The 27,462-nt window shown below is 38.5% G+C and overlaps 1 protein-coding gene across 1 annotated transcript in view; it reads right to left on the minus strand.

Moving 5' to 3' along the window:
* LOC309620325 (testis-expressed protein 11-like) overlaps positions 1 to 25,084 on the minus strand; it is a 190,795-nt gene extending 165,711 nt beyond the window's left edge. Inside the window, exons 1-2 of the mRNA XM_082376471.1 lie at positions 23,673 to 25,084; positions 22,964 to 23,015 (exon numbers count right to left, since the gene is read on the minus strand). Of these exons, the coding sequence (XP_082232597.1) occupies positions 22,964 to 22,994 (31 nt within the window). The 5' untranslated portion in view covers positions 22,995 to 23,015; positions 23,673 to 25,084. The remainder of the gene's footprint in view (positions 1 to 22,963; positions 23,016 to 23,672) is intronic.
* Between the last annotated feature and the right edge of the window lie 2,378 nt (positions 25,085 to 27,462).

The raw sequence follows: 27,462 nt of genomic DNA on the forward strand, positions 1-27,462 counted from the left end.
GAAGGGAGACTTAGATACATGCCCTGTAAAACTAAAATACTTATTAATACTTTAAAGCATTAGACAGACATACGCTGAAGTCCTGACCTTACTTTGTGAGAAAAAAATGACATGCTCAATTAGCAACAACATTAGCCAGTTATTGAATCTGTACAAATGATGTCACCATTTTCTAAATAGTCTTAAGCTCCAGACCCGATATACCTGAATCTTATTAGGCCATAGAATTCCTTAAAACCCAAACATAATGTAGAACCATAATTGATGCCTTTCATATTATCAAAATTGAGGTTTTTCCAAACTCGTGTAACAGAGGTCTCCATAACCTACATGTCTCTAATTTCCTGCAACATTTCTGAGCATTAACTGGCAAGAATGTTGTTAATATTCATAACAATAACATAAGAGCACCTTCTGGAAGATTTTTAATCTGCTACAATAAACAGATTTTTAACCTGCTACAACGAACAATAAATCTGCTAAATGAAAAATTTTCAGTACTTCCCTGGTGGCACAGTAGTTAAGAATCCGCCTACCAATGCAGGGGGTACGGGTTCGAGCCCTGATCCAGGAAGATCCAACATTCTGCGGAAGCAAATAAGCCCGTGCACCTCAACTACTGAGCCTGCACTCCGGAGCCCGTGAGCCACAACTACTGAGCCCGCGTGCCTAGAGCCCATGCTCTGCAACAAGAGAAGCCACCACAATGAGAAACCCGTACACCACAACAAAGAGAAGCCCCCACTCGCCGCAACTAGAGAAAGCCCGCGTGCAGCAACAAAGACCGAACGCAGCCAAAAGTAAATAAACAAATAAATAAATTTTTTTAAAAAAGAGAAGTTTTCAGTTAAATATCAGAAAATAGATTCACACAGAGACTTCACAAAGCAACTTATTTTCAAATACACTCAAACATTTTTTAAAGCTCATAGACTCTTTAGTACCTACTGCATGATAAGAGATATTAGGGAAAATATACCATACATATTTCATATGCCTCAAGTAATGATACATATGAAAAGAAAAACCTCTAGCTTCCTTACTCCCATAAATTAGTTAATAGAAAGACTAATATTAAATATCTTGATTCTTCTAAGATTAGGTAAGCATTAGGCTGAGAAGTATATATATTATAGCCCTTGCTCAAAATATTGATAACAGAATTAGGAAAGTTTAGAATGGGAGAAAATATTTGCATACCATATATCTGATAAGGGCTTAATATCCAAAATATATAAAGAAACCATACAACTTAATAACAAAAGAAAATCCAATTTAAAAATGTCTGAATAGACACTTTTCCAAAGAAAACACAGTGAAGGCCAACACGTACATGAAAAAAAAGATGTTCAACATCATTAATCATCAAGGAAATGCAAATCAAAACCATAATGAGATATCACCTCACACCTGTTAGAATGACCATCATAAAAAGACAAGCAATAACAAGTGTTGGCAGGGATGTGGAGAAAAGGGAACCCTCAACACTGTTTGTGGAAATGTAAATTGGTGCAGCCACTATGGAAAACAGTAGGGAGGTTCCTCAAAAAATTAAAAATAGAACTACCATATGATCCAGCAATTCCACTTCAGGGTATTTATCTGAAGAAAATGAAAACACTAACTTGAAAAGACCTGTGCAACCCCATGTTCATTGCAGCATTATTTACAATAACCAAGATGTAGAAAGAACCTAAGTCTCCATCGATGAATTGATTTAAAAAATGTGGTAAATATATACAATAAAATGTTATTCAGCCATAAAAAAAATGAAATCGTCATCTGAAACATGGATGGACCTTAAAGGCGTTATACTAAGTGAAATAAGTCACACAGAGAAAGACAAATACCGTATGATCTCACTTACATGTGGAATCATTTAAAAAAAAAAAAAGGCTCATAGATACAGGAAACAGACTGGTGGTTGCCAGAAGCCGGAAGTGGAGGGGGAGGCCAAATGGGTAAAGGAAGTCAAAAGGTACAAACTTCCAGTTATAAAATAAATAGGTCATAGGGATGTAATATCCAGCATGCCAACTACAGTTATTACTATACTGTATATTTTTAAATTGTTAAGAGTAAATCTTGGGAGGAGCTTCAAGATGGCGGAGGAGACTGAAGCTCAGACAGAATGCCCTAAAACCAACACATTGAGTAAATAATACTTAAATAAGAAGGCTACTAGAGTAGACCTTCAAGATGGCAGAGGAGTAAGACATGGAGATCACCTTCCTCCCCACAAATACATCAGAAATACATCTACAAGTGGAACAACTCCTACAGAACACCTACTGAATGCTGGCAGAAGACCTCAGACTTCCCAAAAGGCAAAAAACTCCCCACGTACCTGGGTAGGGCAAAAATAAAAAAAAAAACAGAGACAAAAGAATAGGGATGGGACTTGGACCTCTGGGAGGGAGCTGTGAAGAAGGAAAGGTTTCCACACACTAGGAAGCCCCTTCACAGGCGGAGACTGTGGGTGGTGGAGGGGGAAGCTTCGGAGCCACGGAGGAGAGCGTAGCAACAGGGGTGCGGAGGGCAAAGTGGAGAGATTCCCGCACAGGGGATCGGTGTTGACCAGCACTCACCAGCCCGAGAGGCTTGTCTGCTCACCCGCCGGGGCGGGCGGGGTCTGGGAGCTGAGGCTCGGGCTTCGAAGGTTGGATCCCAGGGAGAGGACTGGGGTTGGCTGCGTGAAAACAGCCTGAAGGGGCTAGTGTGCCACAGCTAGCCGGGAGGGAGTCCAGGAAAGAGTCTGGAGCTGCTGAAGAGGCAAGAGACTTTTTCTTGCCCCTTTGTTTCCTGGTGTGCCAGGAGAGACGATTCAGAGCACACATAAAGGAGCTCCAGAGAAGGGCATGAGACGCTAAGGCTGCTGCTGCCGCCACCAAGAAGCCTGTGTGCGAGCACAGGTCACTATCCAAACCTCCCCTCCCAGGAGCCTGTGCAGCCCGCCACCGCCAGGGTCCCGTGATCCAGGGACAACATCCCCGGGAGAACACACAGCGCGCCTCAGGCTGGTGCAACGTCACGCTGGGCTCTGCCGCCGCAGGCTCGCCCCAAACTCCGTACCTCTCGCTCCCCCAGGCCTGAGTGATCCAGAGCACCCGAATCAGCTGCTCCTTTAACCCCATCCTGTCTGAGCGAAGAACAGATGCCCTCAGGCAACCTACACACAGAGGCGGGTCCAACTCCAAAGCTGAACCCTAGGAGGTGTGCGAACAAAGAAGAGAAAGGGAAATCTCTCCCAGCAGCCTCAAGAGCAGCGGATTAAATCTCCACAATCAACTTGATGTACCCTGCATCTGCAAAATACCTGAATAGACAACAAATCATCCTAAATTGAGGAGGTGGACTTTGGGAGCAACAATATATATATATTTTTTCCCTTCTCCTCTTTATGTGAGTGTGTATGTGTGTGCTTCTGTGTGTGATTTTCTCTTTATAGCTTTGCTTTTACCATTTGTCCTAGGGTTCTGTCTGTCCATGATTTTTGTTCTTGTTGTTTTTTAGTATAGTTTTTAGCACTTATTATCATTGGTAGATTTGTTTTTTGGTTTGCTTTGGTTGCACTCTGCTTTCTTTCTTCCTTTTTTTTTATTACTTAAAAAAATTTTGTTTTAAATTATTTTTATTTTTTATTTTAATAACTTTATTTTATTTTATTTTATTTTATCTTCTCCTTTCTTTCCTTTTTTTCTTCCTTTTATTCTGAGCCGTGTGGATAACAGGCTCTTGGTGCTCCAGCCAGGCGTCAGGGCTGTGCCTCTGAGGTGGGAGAGCCAAGTTCAGAACACTGGTCCACAAGAGACCTCCCAGCTCCACGTAATATCAAACGGCGAAAATCTCCCAGAGATCTCCATCTCATCGCCAAGACCGAGCTCCACTCAATGACCAGCAAGCTACAGTGCTGGACACCCTATGCCAAACAACTAGCAAGACAGGAACACAACCCCACCCATTAGCAGAGAGTCTGCCTAAAATCATAATAAAGCCACAGACACCCCAAAACAAACCACCAGACGTGGACCTGCCCACCAGAAAGAAGAGATCCAGCCTCATTCACCAGAACACGGGCACTAGTCCCCTCCACCAGGAAGCCTACACAACCCACTGAACCAACCTTAGCCACTGGGGGCAGACACTAAAAACAACGGGAACGACGAACCTGCAGCCTGCGAAAAGGAGACCCCAATCACAGTAAGTTAAGCAAAATCAGAAGACAGAGAAACACACAGCAGATGAAGGAGCAAGGCAAACACCCACCAGACCTAACAAATGAAGAGGAAATAGGCAGTCTACCTGAAAAAGAATTCAGAATGATAGTAAAGATGATCCAAAATCTAGAATGGAGAAAATACAAGAAACGTTTAACAAGGACCTAGAAAAACTAAGGAGCAAACAAACAGTGATGAACAACACAATAAATGAAATTAAAAATTCTCTAGAAGGGATCAATAGCAGAATAACTGAGTCAGAAGAACGGATAAGTGACCTGGGAGATAAAATAGTGGAAATAACTAGTGCAGAGCAGAATAAAGAAAAAAGAATGAAAAGAACTGAGGACAGTTTCAGAGACCTCTGGGACAATATTAAACACAGCAACATTCGAATTATAGTGGTCGCAGAAGAAGAAAACAAAAAGAAAAGGACTGAGAAAATATTTCGAGAGATTATAGTTGAAAACTTCCCTAATATGGGAAAGGAAATAGTTAATCAAGTCCAGGAAGCACAGAGACTCCCATACAGGATAAATCCAAGGAGAAACACGCCAAAACACATACTAATCAAACTATCAAAATTTAAATACAAAGAAAAAAATTAAAAGCAGCAAGGGAAAAACAGCAAATAACATACAAGGGAATCCCCATAAGGTTGACAGATGATCTTTCAGCAGAAACTCTGCAAGCCAGAAGGGAGTGGCAGGACATATTTAAAGAGATGAAGGAGAAAAACCAACAACCAAGATTACTCTACCCAGCAAAGGATGTCATTCAGATTGGATGGAGAAATTAAAACCTTTACAGACAAGCCAAAGCTAAGAGAATTCAGCACCACCAAACCAGCTTTACAACAAATGCTAAAGGAACTTCTCTAGGCAGGAAACACAAGAGAAGAAAAAGACCTACAATAACAAACCCAAAACAATTAAGAAAATGCTAATAGAAACATACGTATCAATAATTACCTTAAATGTAAATGGATTAAATGCTCCAACCAAAAGACACAGACAGGCTGAATGAATACAAAAACAACACCCGTATATATGCTGTCTACAAGAGACCCACTTCAGACCTAGGGACACATACAGACTGAAAGTGAGGGGATGGAAAAAGATATTCCATTCAAAGGGAAATCAAAAGAAAGCTGGAGTCGTAATTCTCATACCAGACAAAATAGACTTTAAGACAAAGACTATTACAAGAGACAAAGAAGGACACTACATAATGATCAAGGGATCAATCCAAGAAGAAGATATCACAGTTGTAAATATTTATGCACCCAACATAGGAGCACCTCAATAAATAAGGCAAATACTAACAGCTATAAAAGGGGAAATCAACAGTAACACCAGCATAGTAGTGGACTTTAACACCCCACTTTCACCAATGCACAGATCATCCAAAATGAAAATAAATAAGGAAACACAAGCTTTAAATGATACATTAAACAAGATGGACTTAATTGATATTTACAGGGCATTCCATCCAAAAACAACAGAATACATATTCTTCTCAAGTGCTCATGGAACATTCTCCAGGATAGATCATATCTTGGGTCACAAATCAAGCCTTGGTAAGTTTAAGAAAATTGAAATCGTGTCAAATATCTTTTCCGACCACAACGCTATGAGACTAGATATCAATTACAGGAAAAAATCTGTAAAAAATACAAACACGTGAAGGCTAAACAATACACTACTAATAACCAAGAGATCACTGAAGAAATCAAAGAGGAAATCAAAAAATACCCAGAAACCAATGACAATGAAAACAGGACGACCCAAAACCTATGGGATGTAGCAAGAGCATTTCCTAGAGGGAACTTTGCAGCAATACAATCCTACCTTAAGAAACAAGAAACATCTCAAATAAACAACCTAACCTTACACCTAAAGCCATTACAGAAAGAAGAACAAAAAAACCCCAAAGTTAGCAGAAGGAAAGAAATCATAAAGATCAGATCAGAAATAAATGAAAAAGAAATGAGGGAAACGATAGCAGAGATCAATAAAACTAAAAGCTGGTTCTTTGAGAAGATAAACAAAATTGATAAACCATCAGCCAGACTCATCAAGAAAAAAAGGGAGAAGACTCAAATCAATAGAATTAGAAATGAAAAAGGAGAAGTAACAACTGACACTGCAGAAATACGAAGGATCATGAGAGATTACTACAAGCAACTATATGCCAATAAAATGGACAACCTGAAAGAAATGGACAAATTCTTAGAAATGCACAACCTTACGAGACTGAACCAGGAAGAAATGGAAAATATGAACAGACCAATCACAAGCACTGAAATTGAGACTGTGATTAAAAATCTTCCAACAAACAAAAGCTCAGGACCAGATGCCTTCACAGGCGAATTCTATCAAACATTTACAGAAGAGCTAACACCTATCCTTCTCAAACTCTTCCAAAATATAGGAGAGGGAGGAACACTCCCAAACTCATTCTATGAGGCCACCATCACCCTGATACCAAAACCAGAAAAAGATGTCACAACAAAAGAAAACTACCGGCCAATATCACTGATGAACATAGATGTAAATATCCTCAACAAAATACTAGCAAACAGAATCCAACAGCACATTAAAAGAATCATACACCATGATCAAGTGGGGTTTATCCCAGGAATGCAAGGATTCTCCAATATACGCAAATCAATCAGTGTGATACACCATATTAAGAAATTGAAGGAGAAAAACCATATGATTATCTCAAGAGATGCAGAGAAACCTTTCGACAAAATTCAACACCATTTATGATAAAAACCCTCCAGAAAGTAGGCATAGAGGGAATTTTCCTCAACATAATAAAGGCCATATATGAGAAACCCACAGCCAACATTGTCCTCAATGGTGAAAAACTGAAACCATTTCCACTAAGATCAGGAACAAAACAAGGTTGCCCACTCTCACCACTATTATTCAACCTAGTTTTGGAAGTTTTAGTCACAGCAATCAGAGAAGGAAAAGAAATAAAAGGAATCCAAATCAGAAAAGAAGTAAAGCTGTCACTGTTTGCAGATGACATGATACTATACATAGAGAATCGTAAAGATGCTACCAGAAAACTACTAGAGCTAGTCAATGAATTTGGTAAAGTAGCAGGATACAAAATTAATGCACAGAAATCTCTTGCATTCCTATACACTAATGATGAAATATCTGAAAGTGAAATTAAGAAAACACTCCCATTTACCATTTCAACAAAAGAATAAAATATCTAGGAATAAACCTACCTAAGGAGACAAAAGACCTGTATGCAGAAAATTATAAGACACTGATGAAAGAAAGTAAAGATGATACTAATAGATGGAAAGATATACCATGTTCTTGGATTGGAAGAATCAACATTGTGAAAATGACTATACTACCCAAAGCAATCTACAGATTCAATGCAATCTCTATCAAACTGCCACTGGCATTTTTCACAGAACTAGAACAAAAAAATCTCACAATTCGTATGGAAACACAAAAGAACCCGAAGAGCCAAAGCAATCTTGAGAAAGAAAAACAGAGCTGGAGGAATCAGGCTCCCCGACTTCAGACTATAGTACAAAGCTACAGTAATCAAGACAGTATGGTACTGGCACAAAAACAGAAACATAGATCAATGGATCAGGATAGAAAGCCCAGAGACAAACCCACGCACATATGGTCCCCTTATCTTTGATAAAGGAGGCAAGAATATACAATGGAGAAAAGACAGACTCTTCAATATGTGGTACTGGGAAAACTGGACAGCCACACATAAAAGAATGAAATTTGAACACTCCCTAACACCATACACAGAAATAACCTCAAAATGGATTAAAGGCCTAAATATAAGGCCAGACACTATCAAACTCTTAGAGGAAAACACAGGCAGAACACTCTATGACATAAATCACAGCAATATCCTTTTTGACCCACCTCCTAGAGAAATGGAAATAAAAAGAAAAATAAACAAATGAGACCTAATGAAACTTAAAAGCTTTTGCACAGCAAAGGAAACCATAAACAAGACCAAAAGACAACCCTCAGAATGGGAGAAAATATTTGCAAATGAAGCAAGTGACAAAGGATTAATCTCCGAAATTTACAAGCAGCTCATGCAGTTCAATATCAAAAAAACAAACAACCCTATCCAAAAATGGGCAGAAGACCTAAATAGACATTTCTCCAAAGAAGATATACAGATTGCCAACAAACACATGAAAGAACGCTCAACATCATTAATCATTAGAGAAATGCAAATCAAACCTACAATGAGATATCATCTCACACTGGTCAGAATGGCCATCATCAAAAAATCTACAAACAATAAATGCTGGAGAGGGTGTGGAGAAAAGGGAACCCTCTTGCACTGTTGGTGGGAGTGTAAATTGATACAGCCACTTTGGAGAACAGTATGGAGGTTCCTTAAAAAACTACAAATAGAACTACCATATGACACAGCAATCCCACTACTGGGCATATACCCTGAGAAAACCATAATTCAAAAAGAGTCACGTACCAAAGTGTTCACTGCAGCTCTATTTACAATAGCCAGGACATGGAAGCAACCTAAGTGTCCATCAACAGATCAATGGATAAAGAAGATGTGGCACATATATACAATGGAATATTACTCAGCCATAAAAGGAAATGAAATTGAGTTATTTGTACTGAGGTGGACGGACCTAGAGTCTGTCATACAGAGTGAAGTAAGTCAGAAAGAGAAAAACAAATACCGTATGCTAACACATATATATGGAATCTAAAAAAAAAAAATGGTCCTGAAGAACCTAGGGGCAAGATGGGAATAAAGACACAGACCTTCTAGAGAATGGACTTGAGGATACCGGGAAGGGGAAGGGTAAGCTGCAACAAAGTGAGAGAGTGGCATGGACATATATACGCTACCAAACGTAAAATAGCTAGCTAGTGGGAAGCAGCCCCATAGCACAGGGAGATCAGCTCGTTGCTTTGTGACCACGTAGAGGGGTAGGATAGGGAGGGTGGCAGGGAGGGAGAGGCAAGAGGGAAGAGATATGGGGACATATGTATATGTATAACTGATTCACTTTGTTATAAAGCAGAAACTAACACACTATTGTAAAGCAATTATACTCCAATAAAGATGTTTAAAAAAAAAGAGTAAATCTTAAAAGTTATCAACACACAAAAAAAATTTTCTAACTATGTATGGTGATAGATGTTAAACTAGACTTATTGTGCTGATCATTTTGTAATATACACAAATATTGAATCATTATGTTGTACACCTGAAACTAATATAATGTTGTATGTCAATTATACCTCAATTTAAAAAAATAACTAGGAAAGTTTTTAAATGATGTTTTTAAAAATCCACATATTTTTTAAAAACAGATTTCTTGAAATGTTTTTGAAAAGAAAAAACCCAATATAAATTTTTAAATTTGACTTCCTTTTAAAAAAAATCGAAATATATTTTATTAGAATACCAATTATAATTCCTAGTTACATAGTATATGATACTGTGAAGGCGTTAATTTTGATTTGTGAATGTTCTCTTAATATTTTATATAATTCATTCTTTGTCAAAATAATTCTGGTCCTTTCAAAACATATTTTCAGTGTCATTCAGTTGAGCAACTTGACTAACACCAGCTGAGGCAATGAGAGCACTGCAGTTCTTGAGGATAAAATGCAGTCAGCAAAGCTGAGTAAGTAATAGAGATCACATAGCTGAATGGTTGAGAGTTACACTATGAAGGAGAGACTTGCTTCTGGGAGAAGCTCAGAAAAGAGCTTCTGTAAATACAGCCTATTCCTGAGATGTGAAGACAACACCCTGTATTAAGGTTATATCAGGCAATATTGTACATTTTGAAAAAAAATGATTAAATTATCTTCCTGGCTACTGAAATAAATATGATTTACAACATGATTGCAGTCAATTTAACTTAAATGAGATTCATCCTAGTTAAAACTGGGGAGTCACTCTATTGAGGCAGCCACGTTAATATGTACCAGTTAATTCTGATTAGGTAGACAGCATTCTAGGTACAGTATAATAGAAAATAAACTTCTTCCCTGTCCTTGAGGAAGGGAGCTTCTGTGACAACATGGAAAAAATCTATCAACAGTCCTGCCAAGTCTCTCCCCGTGACCTCCATCAACTCAACCAGTCATTCAAAACCCAAAGCAGTTCAAAGACTTGCCAGGGTCAATTCAAGATTTTACTCCAAATCACAATGATTACTTGCAATTTCTTCAGTGAGAAAAGAACCAAAAATGACAATAAAATTAACATTTGCATAGTGCTTTACAGTCTCAAAGCTTTTTAATATGCATTCTCATTTAATCATCAATCTACTCTGTAAGGGAGATACTTTTATAAGATGCAGGAACTGAGATATAACAAAGTATAGTGACTTCTCAAAGGTGACAGAAAGAGGAAGTAGCAAACTAGGAGCTGAACTCACGCTTTCTAATTTGAAATCCTGTACTTTCCACTATACTAGACCTATTGGAAAAGGCCTGGAAGAATTGACTTGCCAGGACTCTGAGACAACTAAAAAATAGAGAGAAAAGAAATGAGCCAACACCATTCAGAGTGCTACACTATAATTCTGATCGTGAGCTAAGAAAAACTATTCCAGCAGAGGCTACTTTTAATGAGGAGAGTCAAAATGTCCAAAACAGTGTCAAAAGGGCATGGCAAAAAAACTCAAGCAAACTCAGAACAGGTTTAGTGACAAACAAAACCACACTGTAAATCATACTTTCTATCTAATGGTCAGAGACGATCATTTTTCATATACAATGTTCCAGGAGGACCCAACTGACAAACTGGGTATGGCACAAGAGAATCCAAGCAGCGAATCATAATGCAGAAGTCAGATGAAACTGCATGAACCATAGTTCCAAGAGCATTATTCACAGCAGTGTATTGTAGTTCTGAGCAGCATCTTGGTCCTGGAGGGCAACTAGGAAAGGATACAGGGCAGGCTAGCTCCATGAAAATCATGACAGTCAGAAATGATACAGTTCTAAAGCTCAACAGGTGACTAGAGTATGCCCCCAGCATGTTAAATCTCAAATCTGATGGCCACTATGACTTCATTCCAAACCAGTCTCTTCCCTACAACATAATACTGTTATTCTTTCTTGCCCTGTACAGAACTGGCTCAGGGACTGAAGCAAACCTAAGCCTGGGCTCATCAGGAGATAAAGCTATGTAAAATTTTGGAGGGCAACTGGCTGGGTGGTGGGGGGAGGTAAAAAGGCAAGAGCTGACTATATCATGCTAACCAAAAAAGGAATTTCCAACTTGATTCTGGTGAGGAAAGACATCCAGTCACATCCAGGGCACTAAACTTTAGAGACTAAAGGGTAGAATTATACTTACATTGAACAAACCATAGCAGTAAGAGGAATATCTCAAAAAAGCCACAACTCAGTCCTCTCAACCAAATGCACATTGTATAAATGTTGCAATGAATCTGGTATTTTATTTCTTTCACACTCCTATAAAATGCAAGGTCAATAACCAATCTCAATTTGCCAATTCATCCAATCCTACCCCTAAACATCTGTATATATTTACAAAGTATCTGTATATATTACTCTTTTATTCTCATTACATCATCTTACCCATTGTAGCTGAACCCTGCTGCTCTTGACTGAGTCTTCTATTCAGCTAAGATCTGCTTTGTTTTAGTTACCATGGTTACCAAAGGCTATTTCTGTTTAACAACTTAATTAATTAACTTGTTTACTGAGTGTTAACAATGCACTAGGCACTGAAGACAGACTTATCCAAGGCACCTGCCCAGTAGATTCACATCTAAATCAGACCAAAAACAATACATGGAAAGGTTGGGAATGCAATAAGTAGACTATAACAACACAGTTGGAAGGTCGAAGTGGATTAGCTAAGCTGAGTACATTATAGCAACTCTCACCAAAGAGGTCTTTGAAGGAAGAAAGAAACCTAAGTTGATTCAACTGTCTTTGTGATTTCTTATCTCTATACTATTGTAAACTACACATAATACACATAAAACTTGCTTGCAAAAAAAGTCAAATATTTAATGAAACCAAATGAATGACAGCTAATTTTCCACACAAGATATCTTTAGCCTTTTCATTCCTAACAGAATGCACTAGTTATTTAGAGGATTGCTAAGCAATATGTCATAAACAATTAAGGATCTTATGAACTGCTTTTGATGGTGACAGAATAACGCAGGAAAGTTTTATCTGAGCCCATGTGCATTTCCAAATCATCATCAGAAATATATAGCATCATCCCTGGTGACAGTGTTACTATCCTTGTGGGCAATATGAATGAAAAAGACAAGAGTTATTTCATTCATTAATTCAATTAACATTTAATGATAATCAAGTATTTTGCTAAGCACCAAGAATAATGTAAACAAGACACAGTCCCTCCCTTGAGGAGCTTACACACATTTCCACACAAGATGTATGTGGAATCAACCAATGTATCAATCAACCAACATGTATCAATCAACCAATTTTTTAGAGCTGTAAGTCACCTTAAAATTCTAGTAACGCACTCTAATTTTATAATTAATTAAAATAAGCTACAGGGAAGTTAATTAACTTGCCCAAGATCAAAGCTATTAGTAGTACAGCATGAACAAAATCCACAACAACTGTACTTTCTGCTTTGGCTGGTGTCTATATTTCTCCTTGTAAAAGGTAATACAACAAACATTTATTGAATGCTTGCTATCAGGCAGATACTAGGGACCTTACTAGGAATACAAAGATGAGTGAAACAGTCTATACCATCACGCAGATCACACTATTAAGAGAAATTAAAATGAGAAAACTTACAATATAATAAGTGCTGTGAGTGCAAGACGCTACAGAAATATAAAGGAAGAATTAAGTAACTACCCGTTTGAGAGCTAGGATATAGGGATGGCAGAATAGGCTTCACTGAGTGCTATTTGAGGTGGGTCTTGAAGGATCACTTACGAGTTTGCCAGGCAACATACCAAACAGAAGGAAAAACATGCAGGTGTGGAAAGCACAATGGGTTCAAATAACCATAAGCAGTTATGTATGGCTGGAGAAAAGGGTAAAGGAAGGTTACAGGAAACACCATTAGAAAGGTATGTAGGGGCCAGAGCTTGAAATACATGGTATGGTATACTAACAAAGTTCCATTTTGTTAGTTACACTGTCTCTTTATTTCATAAACTATATTATTTCTACCTAATACGGGCATACCAGATGACTCCAACAAGTATATCAACAAGATTTCTGCACAGGCCATACAGACACTGTGCTTATGACTCTGAGCTACATGGCACACTCTTGGGACACTTCCTAATAATTCCATCACTCCTAATCTGAGCATCCCACTGTGGCATGTAAAGGATTTGGAAAAAATTGTTGAGGGAGGCTTTCAAATGAATAAAGTCCTTTGAGATTCAATGAAAGTCAATTATCTTGAGTGAGTTTTCCTACTAAAATTTTCAGTCTAGATCTGCAGTCTAACATGGCAGCCACATGTGACTACTGAGTACTTGAAATGTAGTTAGTCCAAATTGAGATGGGCTATAATTGTAAAGTACACACCAGATTTCAAAGATTTAGTATAAAAAATGTAAAATATCTCAGTAATTTTCTATACTGATTACACGTTGAAATAATATTTTGGATATGTAGGGCTATAAACATAGTATCAAAATTATTATTACTATTATTATTATTTAAAATAATTGTACCTGTTTCTGCTTTTTAAATATGGCTACTAGAAATTTTTAAATCACATTGTAGCTCACATTATATTTCTATTGTACAGGGCTGGTCTAAAGTATATACTGTCATTGGCTTCTGAAGATTTAATGATACAAATTGTTAATACCTACTTCCTTAACAGTCGTCATGGATTTAACAGAAAAAAGAAAGTAAAAACTTGGATATTTGAATAGCCCATAAGGATGTTTATATTATAGCAAATACAAAGATGTTAGAAATCTAGAAAAAGGAGAATTCTCTTCAAATTAACAACAGGAAAGGGAGTTCCAAAGCTTGAAAAACAGTTGCCATTCTTTAAGAAGAAATAACGCTCATGTTGAGAAGGACAACTGGGCTGAATTATCTTGGTACAACTATTCAACAACACTCAACTTTTTGCTATTCCCATGTTAAGTCACCTTCTATTTTGTATGGTCCTGGTGCTTGTCAAGATGAGGAACTTTTTCTTTCTGAATCAAGCAGGACAGTTTTAGGAAACACCCCCAGCCCAGATGCTACTGTTTCTTAAATTAAGAATTTGGGCCTTTCAAAACCTGTCCTCCAAAAAGGAAATAATCTAGAAAATCTGGTAAAACCTGGTTACAAAAGCACTTTACATCTCAGCAAATCCATTCCCAGATATTCTCCCCAAGAGAAATGAAAACCTAAATCACTTAAAGCTTATGCATGAATATTCATAGTAACTTTAGTCATGATAGTCAAAAATGTCCATCAACTGATGAATAAACAAATTGTGATCTAGTCATTCAGTGGAATGCTACTAAACAATAAAAAGGAATTAACTACTTATATATGAAACAATATGGATGACTCTCAAAACGATTATGCTTAGTGAAAGACACCATAGGAAAAAAGAGTATATACTGAATGATTTCATTTATAAACTAATCTGCAGTGACAGAAATCAGAACAGTGGTTGCCTGGGGTAGAGGGCTGTGGGTAGATTGACAGCAAAGGGGTATGGTAGAATTCTCTGAGATGAAAATGTTCCATTTCTTGATTGTAACGGTGGTTAAACAGGTTATATTTGCCCCAAAAAAAAAAAAAGCATCAACCTATACACTTAAAGTGTGTGAATTTTGGACTTTCCTGGTGGCGCAGTGGTTAAGAATCCGCCTGCCAATGTAGGGGACACGAGTTCGATCCCTGGTCCAGGAAGATCCCACATGCCGTGGAGCAACTAAGCCTGTGCGCCACAACTACTGAGCCTGTGCTCTACAGCCCGCAAGCCACAACTACGGAGCCCGCGTACAACTACTGAAGCCCACGCACCCTAGAGCCCACGCACCCCAACTCTGAGCCCACGCACCACAACTACTGAAGCCCACGTGCTCTAGGACCCGTGTGCTGCAACTACTGAGCCTACGTGCTGCAACTACTGAAGCCCATATGCCTAGAGCCCATGCTCCACAACAAGAGAAGCCACCAAAATGAGAAGCCCGCACACTGCAACGAAGAGTAGCCCCCGCTAGCCACAACTAGAGGAAGCTCGCATGCAGCAAGGAAGACCCAATGCAGCCAAAAAATAAATAATTGGTTTTTTTAAGTGTGTGAATTTTATTGTATGTAAAGTATATCTCAATAAAGTTAATTTCTAAGAAAGAAAGAATAAGAAAAGGAAAGGAAAAGGAAAGAGGAAGTTGAGGAGAGAGAAAGAAAGAAGAAGTACTACAGACCTGAAATCCCTGGAGGCTGTGGGTCAGGAGCAGGATAGCATAGTGTGGCATCAAACATTGTTCACCATCAAGAAGGCAGCCTTAAAGGTGAACAGGAGGTTCGTCCACTTTGATCACCCTCACCCATTTCCCTCATCCCTCCCCAAAACTGTAACTATGTGAGGTGACAGATGTCTTAACTAACATTATTTCCATAATCACTTTGCAGTATATACATGTATAAAAATCACTATGCCATACACCTTAAACTTATACAATATTATGTCAATTATATCTCAATAAAGCTGGGGGAAAACGATGAATAGGAGTTGGTAACAGACGTTCATACACAGAGAGCCCCAAGAACCCTTCAAAGAGATGAACCAAAATTCTAAATCTAGAGATAAAGCCAAGTATAGAACAAGACAGTTTCCAGGCTTTGTCAGGCAGGTTGAATAGGCATTCTCAGAGTACCAGAGCAAATCAGGCAGGTGGAATAAGCATACTCAGTGTACTAGAGCTCATCAATGAATTTGGTAAAGTTGCAGGATACAAAAATAATACACAGAAATCTCTTGCATTCCTATACACTAACAATGAAAGATCAGAAAGAGAAATTAAGGAAACGATCCCATTTACCATCGCATTAAAAAGAAAAAAAAATAACTAGGAATAAACCTACCAAAGGAGGCAAAAGACCTGTACTCAGAAAACTATGAGATACTGAAGAAATCAAAGATGACACAAGCGGATGGAGAGCTATACCATATTCTTGGGCGGGAAGAATCAATATTGTCAAAATGACTATACTACCCAAAGCAATCTACAGATTCCATGCAAACCCTATCAAATTACCAATGACATTTTTCACAGAACTAGAACAAAAAATTTTACAATTTGTACGGAAACACGAAAGACCACGAAGAGCAAAGCAATCTTGAGAAAGAATAACGGAGCTGGAGGAATCAGGCTCCCTGACTTCAGACTATACTACAAATCTACAATAATCAAAACAGTATGGTACTGGCAGAAAAAAAAGACAAATAGATCAATGGAACAGGATAGAAAGCCCAGAGATAAACCCACACAACTACGGTCAACTGATCTATGACAAAGGAGGCAAGAACACACAACGGAGAAAAGAGAGTCTCTTCAATAAATGGTGCTGGAAAAACTGGACAGTCCCATGTAAAAAAAATAAAATTATGAGAAATGGAAATAAAAACAAAAATAAACAAATGGGACCTAATGAAACTTAAAAGCTTTTGCAAAGCAAAGGAAACCATAAACAAGACCAAAAGACAACCTTCAGAATGGGAGAAAATATTTGCAAATGAAGCAACTGACAAAGGATTAATTTCCAAAATTTACAAGCAACTCATGCAGCTCAATAACAAAAAGACAAACAACCCAATCCCAAAATGGGCAGAAGACCTAAATAGACATTTCTCCAAAGAAGATATACAGATTGCCAACAAACACATGAAAGAATGCTCAACATCATTAATCATTAGAGAAATGCAAATCAAACCTACAATGAGATATCATCTCACACTGGTCAGAATGGCCATCATCAAAAAATCTACAAACAATAAATGCTGGAGAGGGTGTGGAGAAAAGGGAACCCTCTTGCACTGTTGGTGGGAGTGTAAATTGATACAGCCACTTTGGAGAACAGTATGGAGGTTCCTTAAAAAACTACAAATAGAACTACCATATGACACAGCAATCCCACTAGTGGGCATATACCCTGAGAAAGCCATAATTCAAAAAGAGTCATGTACCAAAATGTTCATTGTAGCTCTATTTACAATAGCCAGGACATGGAAGCAACCTAAGTGTTCATCGACAGATGAATGGATAAAGAAGATGTGGCACATATATACAATGGAATATTACTCAGCCATAAAAAGAAACGAAATTGAGTTATTTGTCGTGAGGTGGATGGACCTAGAGTCTGTCATACAGAGTGAAGTAACTCAGAAAGAGAAAAAGAAATACCGTATGCTAACACATATATATGGAATCCAAAAAAAAAAAAATGGTCATGAAGAACCTAAGGGGCAAGATGGGAATCAAGACAGACCTACTAGAGAATGGACTTGAGGATACCGGGAGGGGGAAGGGTAAGCTGGGACAAAGTGAGAGAGTGGCATGGACATATATACACTACCAAACGTAAAATAGATAGCTAGTGGGAAGCAGCCGCATAGCACAGGGAGATCAGCTAGGTGGTTTATGACCACCTAGAGGGGTGGGATAGGGAGAGTGGGAGGGAGGGAGACACAAGAGGGAAGATATATGGGAACATATGTATATGTGTAACTCATTCACTTTGTTATAAAGCAGAAACTAACACACCATGTACAGCAATTATACTCCAATAAAGATGTTAAAAAAAAAATCCCAACAGGAATAAAAACAAAAAAAATAAAAAATAAAAAATAAAATAAAATAAAATAGATTTAGGACATTCTTTAACACCATGCACAAAAATAAACTCAAAATGGATTAAAGACCTAAATGTAAGACCAGATACTATAAAACTCTTAGAGGAAAACAGGCAGAACACACTCTGACATAAATCTCAGCAAGATCTTTTTTGATCCACCTCCTAGAGTAATGAAAATAAAAACAAAAATAAACAAATGGGACCTAATGAAACTTAAAAGCTTTTGTACAGCAAAGGAAACCATAAACAAAACAAAAGGACAACCCACAGAATGGGAGAAAATATTTGCAAACAAAGCAACCAACAAGGAATTAATCTCCAAAATATACAAACAGCTCATGCAGCTCAGTATCAAAAAAACAAACAACCCAATCAAAAAATGGGCAGAAGACCTAAACAGACGTTTCTCCAAAGAAGGCTACAGATGGCCAACAGACACATGAAAAGATGCTCAACATCACTAATTATTAGAGAAATGCAAATCAAAACTACGAGTTATCACCTCACACCAGTCACAATGGCCATCAAAAAATCTACAAACGATAAATGCTGGAGAGGGTGTGGAGAAAAGGGAACCCTCCTCCTACACTGTTGGTGGGAATGTAAACTGGTACAGCCACTATGGAGAACACTATGGAGGTTCCTTTAAAAAAGTAAAAATAGAGCTACCATATGATCCTGCAATCCCACTCCTGGGCATATTTTGGGAGAAAACCATAATTCGAAAAGATACATGTACCCCAATGTTCACTACAGCACTATTTACAATACCTGGGACATGGAAGCAATCTAAATGTCCATCAACAGAGGAATGGATAAAGAAGATGTGGTATATATATACAATAGAATATTACTCATCCATAAAAAAAGAATGAAATAATGCCATTTACATCAAAATGGATGGACCTAGAGACTGTCATACTGAGTGAAGTCAGACAGAGAAAGACAAATATCATGTGATATCACTTATATGTGGAATCTAAAAAACATGGTACAAATGAACCTATTTATAAAACAGAAATAGAGTCACAGATGTAGAAAACAAACTTATGGTTACCAAGGGGGAAAGAGGGGGGAGGGTTAAATTGGGAGATTGGGATTGACATATACACACTACTATATATAAAATAGATAACTAAGAACCTACTGTATAGCATAGGGAACTCTACTCAATACTCTGTACTGACCTATATGGGAATAGAATCTAAAAAAGAGTGGACATATGTATATGTATAACCGATTCACTTTGCTGTACAGCAGAAACAAACACAACGTTGTAAATCAACTATACTCCAATGAAAATTAATTTAAAAATAAACAAATATTTTTTAAAAAGCATACTCAGAGCTTGCTGCTTAATGAATTGATGTCAACCTGAAGTGAAGTTTTTATTTTTTTTAATATTTATTTATTTATTTGGCTGTGTCGGGTCTTAGCTGCAGCATGTGGGATCTTCAGTGCGGCATGCGGGATCTTTAGTTGCATCATGCGAACTCTTAGTTGCAGCATGTGGTATCTAGTTCCCTGACCAGGGATCAAACCCAGGTCCCCTGCACTGGGAGCGCAGAGTCTTAGCAACTGGACCACCAGGGAAGTCCCTGAAGTGAAGTTTTTAATGACATAACATTCTGTCCTTGGCCCTCTCCTATTTAACAATTTTATCTATGATTTGGATGAAGAAGTTGAAAGAGAAACAGATAACAAATAAGACAGAAGATATAATCAGGAACAAAAATTAAACCTCCAGTTATAGCAATGACATTAATGTAAGAAAAAATTAATGTCCTGCATTTATGTCTCCAAAACTAACTGCACCAATATATGACAGGCAAGATGTAGCTTAATAGAAGCATGTATTAAAAAAAGACTGAGGGTCTTCTGGGGACCAAAAGCTCAAAATGAGTCATTAGTGTGGTGTGACTGCCACCACCCAAAAAAAGAAAAAAAAAAACAACCTTAGCTATATTGGTACCTAAAGACAATGATGATCATTCCTAAATCTAAAGAGAAAGATTATTTTGAGCTTATCATATAGAACCTAGAGAACTGTGTTCTGTTCTGGGTACCATACTTTAAGGAATAACATGAAAAGAACAGAGCATGTTCAGAGGACAGCACACAAAACGATGAGAGGACTAGAAACCATGTAATATGAGAAATGACTGAAAGAACTAAAAATGCTGAATCTGAAGAAGAGACTTCCCAGGGGACATAACTACCTTCAAATACTTGAAGAGCTGACATGCAGAAAAGGAATTACAATTATTTAGACCCAGTGAGTATAACTTAGACCAATTCGTATTCCTTTTTGGCCTTGAAATTGATTGGAATTGTTGGTACAAAAAGAGGGATGTTATGTCAATTCTCCCTGAGAAGAAAATAAGCTAAGCCATCACATGGCTCTTTGTGGTCCATTTTTACAAAATCTGACTGAAAAGGTTGTGTACACAGAAAAGAAAACTCAAATGGTCAATAAATCTATGAAAATATATCCAAGTTCACTAGTTGACAGAAATGCAAATTAAAACACCCATGTAATATGATAACATGAGAGAAAATAGAACTGGCTGATGGGTTTCTGGGAACTCTCTGCACTATCTCTGTAACTATTCTGTAAATCTAAAATTACCCCAAGATAAAATGTTAATTAAAAACAACACCACCAGACTTCCCTGGTGGCGCAGTGGTTAAGCATCCGCCTGCCGATGCAGGGGACGCGGGTTCAATCCCTGGTCCGGGAAGAACCCACATGCCGCAGAGCAACTAAGCCCACACACCGCAACTACTGAGCCTGCGCTCTAGAGCCCGTGTGCCACAGCTACTGAAGCCCGTGCACCTAGAGCCCATGCTCCGCAACAAGAGAAGCCACCACAATAAGAAGCCTGCACACCACAACAAAGAGCAGCCCCCACTCGCCGCAACTAGAGAAAGCCTGCGCGCAGCAATGAAGACCCAACACAGCCAAAACTAAATTAATTAATTAATTAATTAATTTAAAAAACCCTTCACTCATGCAAAATTTCTGAAGTCTGGCAATACCAAATATTAGCAATAATATAGGGAAAGAGAAAAGAAGAGGGAGTATAAATTGTTAAAACTACTGTGGACAGCAATTTGGCAATATCTGTTAAGTTAAACATGCTTGTAGCTTTTGACCCAGCAGTGCAACTTCTTAATGTACACCCCAGAATAGCACTGCCACTATAGAGTAGACACTAGCCACATGTGACTATTGAGCGCTTGAAATGTGGCAAGACCAAAATGAGATATGCTTTAACTATAAAATACATACCAAACTTCAAAGACTTTGTACAGAAAAAAAAGAATGTAAATATCATTAATAATTTTTATATCAATTACATGTTGATATGATAACATTTTGGATATACTGAGCTAAATAATCTGTATTGTTAAAATTAATTTCATCTGTTTAACCTTTTTTAATGTGGTACTAGGAAATATAAAATTATTTATGTTCGCACTGTGTTCCAATTGTACAGCACTGCCCTAGAGCCTCACCCACTAGTGCTCAAAAAATAAATTAATTTAGTGAGTCATAACCAACATTTTGTAAATGAAAAAGCATAGAATAGGAAATATCATAGTGTGCTGTGTGTAATAAGAGTAAAATAATTTCATTAAACTTTTGATACTGGGATGTAATGTAAAATATAATATTTCCTTGCCATAGGTGGCGGTCAAAAATTTTTGAAAGCTCCTAATAAACACTACAAAACACAATGTTGTAATGCTGTTGAGATTAGATAAATAAATTGTGGTACACTTACATTCAATGTATTATTACTAGTCAGCGGTGTAAATAAATGAACTAGAGCTAAAATATCCATATGGGTAAATATCCAAAACATAATACTGAGCAAAAAATACAAGTTGCAGGAAAAAAAACTATACAAAATGATATAATTTATGTAATATTTCAAATGATGAAAAACAGTCACCTCAATCTTTTTGTTCTTTGGAACAGTGAAATATCTGAAGCATATGACAAAATGTGAAGATTCAACAAAACTTAGTGGTAGTTTTACAGGTGTTCATTATATTATTCTCCTTACTTTTCTGTGTGCTTCAAATATTTATGTAAATACCAGGTCTCAAATACCATATACTTAAAAGTCTTAATCCCTACTCAATACTTATATCTTTAAGATAGTATATCCTAAATTAAAACTTCAGGTAGGTGGTAGTGGGCTTTGCTGTTGTTTTAAAATGACAAGCATTAACAAAACACTGACCTAAACTTTTTTAAATCATAGATTTGTAGCCACCCTGGTTACAACATATTTCATTATTATATGAATGTGAATGCGAATGTACCACAGGTCTAATCATGTCCCCAGAAAAAATGAAGTATGGTGAACTCTCCCATATCTGGCATGGTCGAGGAATCTGGTGTTCTAGTCAATCGAATTGTTTCTGTTTACTAAGAACTCCCACAAATATCATCCGTAGAGTACCAATTTTCAAACGAATTAAGATACAGAAAAATGCTCTTAAACCTAAAGCTACACAGGATATAATTTATTTTTAACTGATGATTATGGAAAGGCACTTCAGGATCTAGCCGTAATTTTTTAATGTACTTTTAACGCAGTAGATTTCTATTTCAGATTAAACCAGTGTTATTATGCATGCCACAAAAATCCTGGGAAAACAAGCTGTGAATTGTGAATTCTATTTCCCTACGCTAGTTTATAAAATGGTTCCGGTGTCTTTGACATCAATGTTGTTTTCCGATACCTAAATGAGAAAACTTGGAGCTGTGGATAGGCCAAAGAGATAAAATTAGGAAACAAAATACATTCAGAAGATGTTAGATAAGGTAGCGAACAGTCTGACATTTTCTAGTGCAAAGCTAAATACCTTTAAATTCCATGAAACGAGCGGCGTCCATTTTAAAATCTCTGGTTCAGACCTATGAAATAAGAAAATATTTTAATATTCTGTCCTTTATTCTCCCGCTTCTCAATAAATTTCTTTTCAAATTTTTCCTGTTAGTTGTTATCCAAAAGAAAAAATGCTGAGGAAATTTTAAGACCCAGAAAATGCAGTTAACGAACGGCAGCAGCAGGTTGTCCAACGACGGGAACCCGGCTGGCCAGAAATTTTCGTCGGACTTCTTTTCTAACGACAATCCGCCCTGCAACACAAAAACACCACGGCTCGGGGTACCCTGTGATTGGTCTGCCTGGTACTCATTGCCTCCTCCTAATTGGTTCAAAATCTCCCGTCGCCGCCGCACATACCCCGCCGCACATACCCCGCCGCACGTACCCCGCCGCACGTACCCCGCCGCACGTACCCCGCCGCACGTACGTTCTAAGCATCCAATCACTGACAGTCCTTCCCCACCCCACCCCACCCCCACCCCCACCCCGGGCACCACTCCCCCCCACCCCCACCCCGGGCACCACTCCCCATACTTCATCCAAGTCCCGAAACCGAAACCCTGTCTTTCCCCGTTTTCTTTTACCGGAGAGTCAGCTCCATAGTTCAAAATCACTGCCTCAGGGCCACTTTAAAAAGTGTTGACCTAACGACCGCATCTCCTTGCTAATTAGAAACAACTAACCTGTACACCTCAGCCAGGACAGCCGACGCCACAGTGCTCCCTGCGCAAACCAAGTCCACAGTGCCAGTGAAGACGCTTGGAAAGCTCCTCCCCCCATAGTGATGTCAATGAAAGGCCTCTCCCAGTTGACGTTTCCCCTTCATCTCGAAGCCTGAGTTTCTGGGCACAGTCCGGGCGTGAAGTTCTGGGGATGCAGTTCAGAGGGCCGGGGTGAGAAGCAATGAAAGTGAGGGAGTATAGTGCAATACTGAAACATACTGCAGTTACTGCGGGAAGAGTGCAGATGGCGAGGGTTACAGGAAAGAGGAGAGCAGGCCTTCGAAAGAAAAAAAAGGGACAGAGGGAAGGAGGCAGGGGAAAGAGGGACAGAGGGAGGGAGGAAGGAATGGAAAGTAAACAATGTTGCCCACTGGTTATTCAAGAGTGCAGGGACTTCTCTGGTGGCGCAGTGGTTGACAATCCGCCTGCCAATGCAGGGGACATGGGTTCTAGCCCTGGTCCGGGAAGGTCCCACATGCCGTGGAGCTACTAAGCCCATGGGCTACAACTACTGAGCCTGCGCTCTAGAGCCCGAGAGCCACAAGCACTGAGCCCACGTGCCACAACTACTGAAGCCCGTGTGCCTAGAGCCCGTGCTGCACAAAAAGAGAAACCACCGCAATGAGAAACTCGCACACCGCAACTAGAGAAAAACCGCATGCAGCAACAAAGACCCAACACAGCCAAAAATAAATTTAAAAAAAAAAGAGTGCAAAGGTCAGAAATATAAGAAGTTGAGGAGACTGAAAAACCCTGTAGTTCCAAGACATGTTTCTGCTGCCCTGCCATTGTCAAATCTGAAGGAAACTACCCAGTGACTCCCCTGCAGGCTCACAGCAAGGGCAGGGGGTCCTACCCAACTCCAAACAAATGGTTTCAGGGATGGTGTGGAATATATATATGTGAACATGTTTGATTCCAGCTAAATCTACGAGTGATGCTTGCAACCAAGGAGTTGGCCTCTACTGAAATCTCCACTCAGAGACAGCAGTGTTAAGGCATGAGGCCTCCAAATTTGGGGACACGCCAAATGAAAGCATTAACAAGGCTCCCACCCCTTCCCTCACATACCCCTCTTTTAAGCCTTGTGCACCTCAGTCAAGCCAGATGTGGAGCTGGCTAACAAGATGAAGAGAAGAGATTGTGGCTTCAAGTCTGGGAACACTAACAGAGTTGCCTCCTGACCCTGAGAGTCTCAGAGTCAGTCGTTATTTATCGTGGAAAAGATGGGATTTCTAAAAATAATTTCTTTTCCCTCTTCGAAATTTTCTGCATCTAGATCACATAGTATAGTGAAGGAAAGGGGGAAAACGGGAAGTACTGCTATTAACTACTTTTCTTTTGGATCCTTCTCTATTAAATCCTGCAACTTGATATATATTTCACAATCCTAGATTGCTAAATTAGGGGAAGAAGTCTGGTGGTATCCCATAATTGACCGAATCCTCACGCACTGCATACTGCGTGAGCTGGCGCTAGCTACTTAGAATCTCAGCGCTTCAATTTCCTCATCTGTAAGACGGGAATAAAAGTAATTCTAGGCTTCTGGTTCAATGGAATAGTGTACATAAAGCATCTAGAACAGTGGCTGGCATATGGTAGGTACTTAAAGAATGCTAGTTCCCATTATCACTCCCCATTTCCTGGTTGGCAGTTAAGGGCTCCCAACTTCTATCATTCCACCCAAGCTCCTGGCTCTAGCATAACTCCTTTGTTCATGGATGAACAGATGAAGAAACAGGACAATAATTAGACCTCAGCTCTCAAGCCCACAGGGGTCCTTTTAGAGCTCTTAGTGATTAATAATGTCTGTAGTAGAATGGATATTATATTATCCAAAATTATATCAGGCATACAGGAATCAAATGACTCTGTTGATTAATACTGACTGCAAATAAGACTCCAAAGTCAGGGCTACTTACTGAGCTGACACCACTGCACTGAAAGGGCCAGTGGAATAAAGGAAAATATGCAGAAAGGGTAAAAAACCCTTATGTTGTATGGGTAGCCCCAATGTTTTCGGTTTTGATCTAGATGGCCTCTCTAGATGTTACAAGTAAATGAGAATTAAGAGACAGAAAAAAAAAGTCAAAGAGAGAGAGAAGAGGAAAGGAGATCATAAAAGAAGCAGGTACATATTGGGGAGGACACGCAAGAGTGAGTAGTAAAATACCATCAAGCAGCACTCAACACGCGGTAAATTATCTTACCTTACCCCTAGCATAAACTATAAATTTTCCACTGCAACCCTTTAACAACTTAGTGCAGAAATGTTGAAAGAGATTGTTGCATAAGGCAGGTGAACAGCTTGGACTCTAATGAGCGCTTATTAAGACTCTCATTAATAGACTGGATTAAAAGAGAGTAAGCAACCGAGAATGCAAAGTAGTGCAGAAGGTAGCATTACACCTTGTTAAAAGAAGAAAAACACCTCCAGAGTAAATATGCAATTATAGTCTGGAAAATTCTAAAAACAAAAGTAATAAAAAAGTAAGGGACAGGGGCTTGTTCTACCAGATATTAAAACTACCGTAAATACAACTGTATGGTAATAGTGCATGCAGACAGATAAATGGAACAAAATAGAGTCCAGAAACAGGCCCGAGTATATATAGAAATGATTCAAATCAGTGGAGAAAAGAGCTGGTCCGGAAAAAGTATTGAAACAACTGGATAGCCATTTAAAAAAATAAATAAAACCAGATCCCTGCCTTATTTCATATACCAAAATGAATTCTGGATTCATCAAAGATTAAATTGAATCATTAAACTTCTAAAGGAAGTTTGGGTGAGTATTTTATAAACATGACAAGATCTAAACGTGACCTGAAACCAGAATCGAAAGGAAAAACAATGATAAGTTTTACCACATAAAAATTAAAATCTTCTGAATGGTACTATAAGCAAGGTTGAAAGACAAACCACAGATTAGAAAAAGATTTTTTCAACATATGTAACAGATAAACAGTAAGAGCTCTTAAAATTAAAAAAACAAATAGTCTAGCACATAAATCAGTGAAGGACATGATCAGACAATTTGCACAGGAAGAAATATAAATAGCCAATAAACACATGAAGAGATGTTCAACCCCACCAGTAATCAAAGAAATGCAAATAATAAAGCAAGGTGAATTTTTTTCATTTATCAGATTGGCAAAGGTTAAAAAGATTAACAAAACCTCAAATTGACAAGATGCACAAAACAGGCACTCTTGTGCACTGTTGGTTAGGAGTACAAATTACTGCAAATTTTCTGGAGGGCAGTTTGGCAACTGGTATCAAAGTCTTAAATGTGTGTACCATTTCCCAACAATTCCTCTTCTAGGAATTTTCCTAAAGAAGAAATTGGAAAATTTTGCAAAGATAGATTAATAGAAATGTTCACTGAGGCGTTGTAAATCTCTTATGTGTTCACCTAGTTAAATGTGGACTATTTATACAACCTAGTGTACATTAGTACCATATAGTGGCATACTTATACAGCCTTTAAAAACACTGCTGTGAAAACAACGTAGAGGTATAAAACTTGGGAAATGCCTATATCCTACCGTTGAGTTTAAAAAAAGAAAAAAGTTACGAACTGCTCAAAAAGGTTTAGGGACTTCCCTGGTGGCGCAGTGGTTAAGAATCCGCCTGCCAATGCAGGGGACATGGGTTGGGGCCCTGGTCCGGGAAGATCCCACATGCCACGGAGCAACTAAGCCCGTGTGCCACAACTACTGAGCCTGCGTGCCACAACTACTGAAGCCCA

The sequence above is a fragment of the Balaenoptera borealis genome (assembly GCF_965194805.1).
Source record: "Balaenoptera borealis genome assembly, chromosome: X".
NCBI classification, from domain to species: domain Eukaryota; kingdom Metazoa; phylum Chordata; class Mammalia; order Artiodactyla; family Balaenopteridae; genus Balaenoptera; species Balaenoptera borealis.